The 8,934-nt window shown below is 47.8% G+C and overlaps 1 protein-coding gene and 1 long non-coding RNA gene across 3 annotated transcripts in view; one reads left to right on the forward strand and one right to left on the reverse strand.

Moving 5' to 3' along the window:
- MFGE8 (milk fat globule EGF and factor V/VIII domain containing) overlaps window positions 1-6,912 on the forward strand; it is a 29,727-nt gene extending 22,815 nt beyond the window's left edge. Inside the window, exons 8-10 of one of the 2 annotated variants that reach the window (XM_083412145.1) lie at window positions 3,019-3,203; window positions 4,603-4,758; window positions 5,213-6,912. In XM_083412145.1, the coding sequence (XP_083268271.1) occupies window positions 3,019-3,203; window positions 4,603-4,758; window positions 5,213-5,356 (485 nt within the window). In that variant the 3' untranslated portion in view covers window positions 5,357-6,912. Of the gene's footprint in view, window positions 1-3,000; window positions 3,204-4,602; window positions 4,759-5,212 lie in introns of both variants that reach the window. The other variant, XM_083412144.1, reaches the window with a different exon arrangement.
- On the reverse strand, window positions 679-3,002 carry LOC310663894. Its single transcript, XR_014504642.1, has 2 exons — window positions 2,679-3,002; window positions 679-2,303 (listed from the first exon to the last, which is right to left on the reverse strand). It is a non-coding gene; the product is annotated as an uncharacterized lncRNA (long non-coding RNA).
- Window positions 6,913-8,934: the final 2,022 nt, after the last annotated feature.

Below are 8,934 nucleotides of genomic sequence, written 5' to 3' on the forward strand. Positions count from 1 at the left end.
TTTGTTTGGGCCATGGAGAGGGGAACTGAGAATCTTTCTCCAAGCTGCTGGGAAGCTAAGAAAAGACTAGACTTGATACGCAGTCCTCACATCTGAACTTTAAATGTGCATCTGCCTGGCTGGGGTTTGATGCATTGTTCTGTGTCCTCTTTATGGGACAAACTCTCTCTGGGATAGCTCAGTTGGTAGAGCATGAGATTCTTAATCTCAGGGTTGTGGGTTTGAGTCCCGTGTTGAGCAAAAATATTCCTGCGTTGCAGGGGGTTGGACCAGACGATCCTTGTGGTCCTTTCAACCACAAGGATCTCCACCATTGGGCTTTGCTCAAAATAGTCATTTCCAGTTTGATCTTGGAAGCGGCCACTTGGTGAGGACTGGCCTGGTAGGACTAGGCTTTTTTTGGCTTCCCTAACAGTGATGGAGTCTTGGTTGTTGGGTCCTGTTGTCCAGGCCAGGAGGCCTCCCTATTGCAGTGGTGCTGTCAGGGCGGGACTTATGGGCAAACGCCTGGGGTCCCCACAATAGAATGAACAGGTGGGCTCCCCAATCCAGGAGGGTTGGCTTAACTAGGGCTGTCATACGTTCGGGAATTGGACTGTCAAAATGGCGTCTGGGTAGATTTTTACCAAATCGGCAAAATGTCCTGGAAAACCCGGATGTATGAGATTACGCTAGTAGGACTGCAAGAAGTTCTGTAAGGAGGACTATTTGAAATATTGCAAGAAAGACTATGAGGAGAATTATTAGTTAATGATAGTTAAGAGTAATAGAGAAATTAAGAAATGCAGAATAAGTGATAGAGAATGGAAAATCATCAGAGGTGTTGACGGAAGTCTAAAATATTGTATAAGATAAGAAGTTATGTTAAATGAATGTTGGAAATGATATGTAAAAAACCCCAATAAAAATGTATATATATAAGAAAACCCAGATGTATGGCAACTGGAGCGATTTTAAAAGAAAATTCCTTTAAAAATCCCCCAAAGCTCCAAAACTTTTTTTTTGGGGGGGACATGTTCCCAGAGAAAGGTCATTAACTTCGCCCGCCCTCCAACAACTTTGTTTGGATTTTCACTTTTGGGAATATGGCTTAACGCATTTCCAGAATAGATGAAGTAACGCATATTAGCATTTTCAAGTGGCAGGCGGAAGCCCAAAGTCTAAAATGCCTCGACTTGCACCACTGCCCACATCCAGACTTTGGGGCTCTTTCTGTTTCTTCCTCCTCCTCATCCATAATTACAATCGTACCTTGGTTACCGAATGCCTTGGTACTCGTACGTTTTGGCTCGTGAACGATCGAAAACCAGAAGTGCGTGTTCTGGTTTTCAAACGATTTTTGGAAGCCGAACGTCCAGCATGGCTTCCGATTGGCTGCAGGACAGCCAATCAGAAGCCGTGCCTTGGTTTTCGAATGTTTCCGGGAGAACGGGCTCCCGGAAGGCATTCTGTTCGCAAACCAAGTTCGACTGTACAGTGACACCCTCTGGTAGCCAGCTGACTGTGTTTCCTGCTTCTTACTGTCACAGCTCTGATGTAGCATTGTAAATTTGCTCTGTGCTTTGCTGAGCAGTGTCATGAAACCCAGACTGGCCCCTGCCCTGAGGACCTTACAGCTGAAATGTTGGTGGAGGATGACAGGACTCAGTATTGACCACACAGACCGGCAATACCTCTTCTGGGTCTTTCAGAGTCCTTCCTGGACATGCCAGAGATTGAATATGGAACCTTTTGCATACAATGCAGATGTTCTTAACAATGAGCCACAGCTCTTCCCACCCTCCACATTAACTCATGACTTAAAAAATATGTACTTAAAAAAAATCATTTAATCACAAAACGCCAATTAAATATCTTTGCTCTGAGTATGCATCTCAAATATTTTATCCTAGAACAGCATTTGGGTGTGTTGTGATTTGAGAAGCGTATCACAGAATTGAGAAGTGGGAAATCTGAAGGATAATTATTGAGGAATATCCACTGGTGAAATCGGAATGGAATTACACCATTATTGGGTAAAAACCAGGGTGGCTGACCTTTGATGCTCTAGATATTCCTGGACTGCAGCTCCTATCATTCCCTGACCATTGGGGCAACAGGAGGTGTCATCCAGCAACACATGTTAGATGCCCAGCTCTTGCACCCTCAAAGTGACTTGTACATATTTGTGGACATCATTGGGCTTCCATCTTTTGGGTTGGCTTCCTCCTGTCCCCCCTGCCTTTGTGTTTCCATCTGTGCTTTGGTTCCTTGTTTTTAAAACAGTTTCCAGGAAGCTGCAAGACTTGCTTTTAGTGAGATCCCTAATGTTGGAGATGGGACGCGGGTGGCGCTGTGGGTTAAAGCCTCAGTGCCTAGGGCTTGCCGATCGAAAGGTCGGTGGTTCGAATCCCCGCGGCGGGGTGCGCTCCCGCTGTTCGGTCCCAGCGCCTGCCAACCTAGCAGTTCGAAAGCACCCCTGGGTGCAAGTAGACAAATAGGGACCGCTTACTAGCGGGAAGGTAAACGGCGTTTCCATGTGCGGCTCTGGCTCGCCAGAGCAGCGATGTCACGCTGGCCACGTGACCCGGAAGTATCTTCGGACAGCGCTGGCCCTTGGCCTCTTTGAGTGAGAGAGGCACACAACCCTAGAGTCTGTCAAGACTGGCCCGTACGGGCAGGGGTACCTTTACCTTTACCTAATGTTGGAGAAGTTGGTTTGAAGCATCAATCAGCCCTTCACCACTGCTGATGTTCAGAGCACAGGGATGCAGGTTGCAGAATTCTGCCTTAGAACCTTCCCCAGAATCTTCGTAACACATGGGAGTTTCTGTGGCAGGCATGTTTATACGTGGGGGATCTAGGCCAATGGCATGGAAAGTTTTGAAAGCTGCTGCTTTGGGGAAGATGTGTGTGCGTCTTTCTGTCTGTCTGATGGTGCTTAATTTTGTTTTCTTTTGAGCATCTGTTGCTTCCGGTCTCTTCCCTTTCACTGTGTCTGTGTAAACCGTTGTGTTACAGTGTATTTCAACATGGCAGGTTGCTCGGAGCCGCTGGGCATGAAATCCCACTTCATCAGCGACCAGCAGATCACAGCCTCCAGCGTTTACAAGACATGGGGCATCGACGCATTCACTTGGCACCCGCACTATGCCCGCCTTGACAGGACGGGCAAGACCAACGCTTGGGCTGCCCTCCGCAACAAACAGGACGAGTGGCTTCAGGTAAGGCCTTGCCGCTCCTATGCAGGAAGGAGGGGTGGAAGGGCACTGCAAGGGTGAAGACTGTGCACTTGAATGTGTGACATAAGAGGAGCCTGCAGGTGGCTCATCTAGCCCATCCCTCTGCCCTCACAGTGGCCGACCAGATTCCTCAAACAAACCTGGAAGCTGAGAATGAGCACAACAGCATCCTGCTCACCTATGATTCCCAGCACCTTATATTCAGTGCCTGGAAGATGACCATCATGGCTAGTAGCCATTGATAGACTTGTCCTCCGTGAATTTGTCCAATCCTCTTTTAAAGTCATCCATTTGGATGGCGATCATTGCCTCCTGCAGCAGTGAGTTGCACAGTTTAACTATGCCACATGAAGAAGTACTGTCTGAAGAATTACACACACACACAGAGAGAGAGAGAGAGAGAGAGCGCACTTTATTACGGTCCATAGACCCAAAATACACAGCACAGCGATGGTATATACAGTCATACCTCATGTTACGTTTGCTTCATGTTATGTTTTTTTAGGTTGCGTCCCATGGCGACCCGGAAGTACCAAAAAGGGTTACTTCCGGGTTTTGCCACTCGCACATATGCAGAAGCGCTAAATCGCGCTTCACGCATGTGCACAAGTGCCAAATTGTGCCGCGCACATAGCACATAGTTGCTAGATTTGTTTGAATCTCTTGAGTTAAGCAATCCAATCTGGCTTTGTCCAGATTGGGCTCGTTCCTGGTAAATTCTCTTTTTTATCCTTCTGAAAAAGAATAAAGACACAACAGTCTTCTTTAGAAGTAATGATAAGAAGTTTACTCACATTCAGTTCACAGTAGGTTCCCTGAAGGCAGGCTTTACCTTGTAGTTACAGAAGAGAGTTTCTGAATTCATCCCATATGGGAATGAGCCCATGTGCTGCTGGCTAAGAGCCAGCAGACAGCAAAAGCATCAGTATCAGAAGAGAGCAGCAAAAGAGGAAGATGGCTGCGTGACTGGCCCTTTTACAGGGTCTCACAGGGTCATGCCCATCTATCTAGTCACACACAGGGGGAGGATGCTCCAGATCAGATGGGACAGGAAGTCCTCCTGGCTGGAGTAACACCTCCCTGTGTATCCACTCTGGGCAAACAGGAAGTGTTTTATTTGACTGCTACAGTGATGTCACATCCCACACGTGGCACAAAAGGAAGTCTGGATGAGCCCTCAGTTGTATGCAAACTTGCCCCCAGGTTTGGATGCTTTTTCTGCACACCTTCTGAGTCTTAAGAGGAGTTTTCAACCTTGGATGGGTTAACCACTTGTGCATTGGGGTTAAAAGGTTTCCAGGGAAGGTGGCCTCACCTGAGTCTGGGCCCCTCTTTTCTTCATCATCTTCACAAATTAAACATTGTCCTTGTTTCCCTGCAGATCGATCTTGGGGCCGAGAAGAAGGTGACAGGGATCATTACGCAAGGAGCTCGTGACTTTGGGCACATTCAGTATGTTGCCGCCTACAAAGTGGCCTATAGTGACGATGGGAAGTCCTGGACTCTCTACAAGGATAGCAGGACAAACGCCACCAAGGTAGGCTTGGGGAATTTTGCATCCTCTGTGTTTTAGAAACCACTCCCATCCCCACTGAGGAATAGGAGAGAAATTCAATTCAGTTTGCATTTAAGGCCAAATCTTATCAAATCTGCACTCTCCAGGACAAGATGAGAACCAAAAAAAACAGCCACCCTTCAAAATCTGCACTTATCCGAAATTTGCGATGCAGTTCCCCGACATTTTTCAGGGCTTAAAAATGAATACTTTAGTGAAAAGAAACATAGAGTGCAGCATTATATCAGGAGAAATTGCTTGCAACAAAGGGTACATTAGCCAAGTGTGTGTGTGTGTATTAAAAGAGAAGTTCACACTAAAATGCTGAAGAATCAAGAAAGGGTAACCCTTGCTTACAGCCCTGCGAGGTCAGCCGGCCTGCTTCCTTCCCGCTCTTGTGTTTTCTAACCGTTCTTCTTTCTCTTCACCGGCACAGATATTCCAAGGCAACTACGACAACAACTCGCACAAGAAGAATGTGTTTGACGTTCCCTTCTACACCCGCTTTGTGCGCATCCTCCCTGAATCCTGGCACAACCGCATCACCTTGCGAGTGGAGCTTCTGGGCTGTGATGAGTAGCCCCGTCACCCCTGACCATGGAGGCCGTGAAGCAGAGAGCCAGACTGACTTCCCCACCCACTTTGTCTCCTGCCCCCTGCATCCCCGGACCTGTGGCGCTTTTTGTTCCCAAATCCACTACTCCTAGTTCCAGTTGATAAAAAATCCTATGCCCTGTGTTAGGCACTGGGAACACCATTTTTTTGTAGAGCCAGCAGCTATCATGGTCCGGGGGCCTTGTTACCTCCTCGACCCTCTGCTTGTCTTCTATCTCCCCCTCACCTTTTGCTTTCGAAGAACGATTGACAAGCTGGCTCCTTCAGGGATTGGCTTACTTTGTTTGCATCACCACGGCCCCCTCTTGCGGGTCCCTTGCACTGCACTTTAAGAGCCACTGTTGAGTGTCTGGCCTCTTGCTTTTGTAAGCCCTACCCCATGCATGGTCGATTCCCTCCTGGCGCCATCGTCGCACACACAAACCGGTTCAAACAGTCCTTTCCCTCTCTCCAGGGAGCCCTGGAAACTGTGGTTCAAGGTTTGGGGCGACTGTAACGGAAAATGCTTAGCAGCCTCCTGGAGCCACATTTCCCAGAATTCTTTGGAGGAAACGATGTCTGGTCTAAGATGCAAGTTTAATAGCCTAGGTACGATGTAGGTCACAGGCAGTGTTGTATATATACTCCCTTGCATTATCATTATTTTTCAAAACATGATCAGAACTTCGGACCAAAAAACCCCAGGGTTTCAAAGTTCTAAGTTTTTGCAAGATGAAGTTTAGCGTAATTTATTCTGCTTTCACAAGTCACAGAGAAGCCCATAATGCCCCTAATTCTGGGAAACAGAGGCCTCCGCCCCTCTCGTCTCCTCACATGTAACCACACGGTTGCTCACACTTTCCCAAGTTCGTTTTCAAAGCCATGAGGGACTAGCAGCTTGCTTTTCCTCCAGCAATGGAAGTCACTGCATGAAATCCACATAGCCCTTTTCCCAGTTTACCTGTTCCCTTGATAAACTTTTCTCAGGATGCTAAAAGATTGGAGACTGGGTGAACTCACAGATTTGTAAAGTATTACTCAAACTTTGCTGGGGCTGTTTTAGCAGTAGTCTAACCTTTCCCCAACCCTCCAGTTTTTGCATACTGAAAAACACACGACACTGTTGTTGTTGCTGTTGTTTGTTAAACCCACTAGGCCCCTCTCCTTGCGACTAATGCAACAGCTCCCCCTAATTGCTTCTCTGTTTTGGAGACCATGCTTGGCAGAGGCCCTGTGAAGAAGCGGGGCTCTGAGAAGCTATGTCAAGGAAGGAAGGACAGCGTTTTAAAACGAAAACAAATGTGGAATGTCCCTTTTGGAAGGGGTCTGTGTGGTGGCGGTTGGGGGAACACATGGCTTTCGGTAAGACAAACCTAATAAGAGGGGCTTCAAGTAGGGCCACCGTCTGGGATCTGGAAGCAATTAACCCAGAGCACAGGTTTTTTTTAAAGCCATAGGAAATTCTGAGGGTATCCGCTATGGCTTCTCAGCAAGACACAGTTCCTAAGTAAAGACTCTCAGTATTAAAACAAACTTTAAGAACTCTTGCTTTTTGATGTCTCTTTCAAGGCACGGAATCCCAGGCAGAACCAATGGATGGGGGAGAGGGAGGCGGAGTTTGGGGTGAGAGATAATACTGTAAGTTCCTGGCCTACTGTACAGATGAAAGAGATGGACAATGAAAGTTGTCTTCAGGTGGCCAATGCTATTAAGTCAGCAGTGGAGAACCTTGGCCCTGGAAGCCCGAATGGGCCCCTCCAAGCCTTTCTGTCTGGCCCGTGAGACACCCCCACATCAAGCCTCTCACTGGCCCTGTTCTTCCTCCTTAGTATATTTGCCTGGCTGGAAAATGTCCTTGCACTTGGGTGATGCTTCTTCCCTAGTGGGAGGAGGGAGAGGGGTATATGAATGTGTGTAGAAAGTAGCCCAGGTGCTCTAATACAGGCTTCCTCAACTTTGGGCCTCCAGATGTTTTTGGCCTACAACTCCCATGATCCCTAGCTAGCAGGACCAGTGGCCAGGAATGATGGGAACTGTAGTCTCAAAACATCTGGAGGCCCAAGGTTGAGGAAGCCTGCTCTAATACACAACCTAAGGGCTACACACAGCCCTCAAGGTCAATGGACAGGGGGGTCTTCCAGCTTCATACTTCTGGTGCTATACTAGTGCAGCATAACAACATCCAGTGCTTGGAAAGAGTGACAGCCAATCAGAAAGGAGCCCAAATCTGGCAGGTCCCAATGAGCTGAACTGACTCTTCACATGAAGCAGATGCACTGGGTAGCCATTCCTTCGCCGTGGTTAAGGGTTTGGGAATGAGGCCACCGATTAGTATGCATTCTTTGCCCAGCTGACTGCTCAAGCACAAATCCCCATTGCTTATCGTGACTGGTTGAGGAATATATTGACATTGTAAACCAGGGTTCTGAAGCTAGTTGCAGAACCAAGGTCAAGAGGTACCCTGGTGAAGACTTGTCCTAATATAAATGTTAACCCTGGTTAAGGCTGGTGTCAGGGAGGCAGGACTAGGGTGTGCATAATCCTATGGCTTGTCTCTGATGTCTTAAACATGGTTAAGAGGCAGATGGCATTGCATCTGTGCCGGCCTATAAGAGGGAGTCCCATTCATTGTGTTGCACCATGGCAGGCCAGCTATAGATCTTCTCGGCCAGTCATTGCCCCATGTGCTGTTGCCTGCTCACTCTGCAGTGCTCTGTGCTTGGAGCAAACCTGTTCAGAGCGCGTATGGCTGAGGCTAGCCATGCGCCCTGCCTGCAGAGGATGGTCTTCTGTTGGAAGGTCAATCAAAGGACAGTCTTCAATTGGAAAGATGGCCTCTATTTGAGGGGCTGCCCATTTTGAGTTTTAAAGACATCAGGGAGACCATCAGGTGCCTTGAAGTTGCTTACACCCAGACAGCAGATGAAGAAGACTCCCAGCAGCCAGCTCACCTGGTCACCCCCCCCAAAAAAACCCCCATGGAGTCATATATTGCCTTCAAGTTACAATTTTTCTAAATTTGCACTGATATATATATAAATGCACATTTTATGCAAAACTCTGGTCTATTGTGCTCTTGTTGCTTGACAATGCACAAGTAACTACCCGAGTCTGGCCTGTGCAATACAGGTGGTGCTGTGTACTCAAAAAATGCCCCACATCAGCACAAAACAATTACATCTCTGGCCCACACAGGCCCAGTCTGGGTTTGACTCAGGCAATTCCACTGTCTCCACTGAGGAGGAAACATAACCTATTGAGTGGGATGGGAGAGCTCAATGCATCTGGCAAGGCTGTTTATATTATCCCTCCTACTTTCCTCTCCTTTTGACACTTCCATCCCTCCCCCCCCCCACGTGTGTGTGTGTGTGTGTGTGTGTGAGAGAGAGAGAGAGAGAGAGGGAGAGAGAATCACATTTGCACCATACATCTAAAGCATTATGATACCACTTCAGTCCCCTCTTCCTGGGAACTAGAGTTTTCTTTTAAAGGGTGCTGAGGTTTGTTAGGAGACCACCTGTTTCCTTCAGAGAGCCACAGTGCCCAGAGTTCCCTTGGGGAAAA

The sequence above is a fragment of the Podarcis tiliguerta genome (genome assembly GCF_965153285.1).
Source record: "Podarcis tiliguerta genome assembly, chromosome: 14".
NCBI classification, from domain to species: Eukaryota; Metazoa; Chordata; class Lepidosauria; order Squamata; family Lacertidae; genus Podarcis; species Podarcis tiliguerta.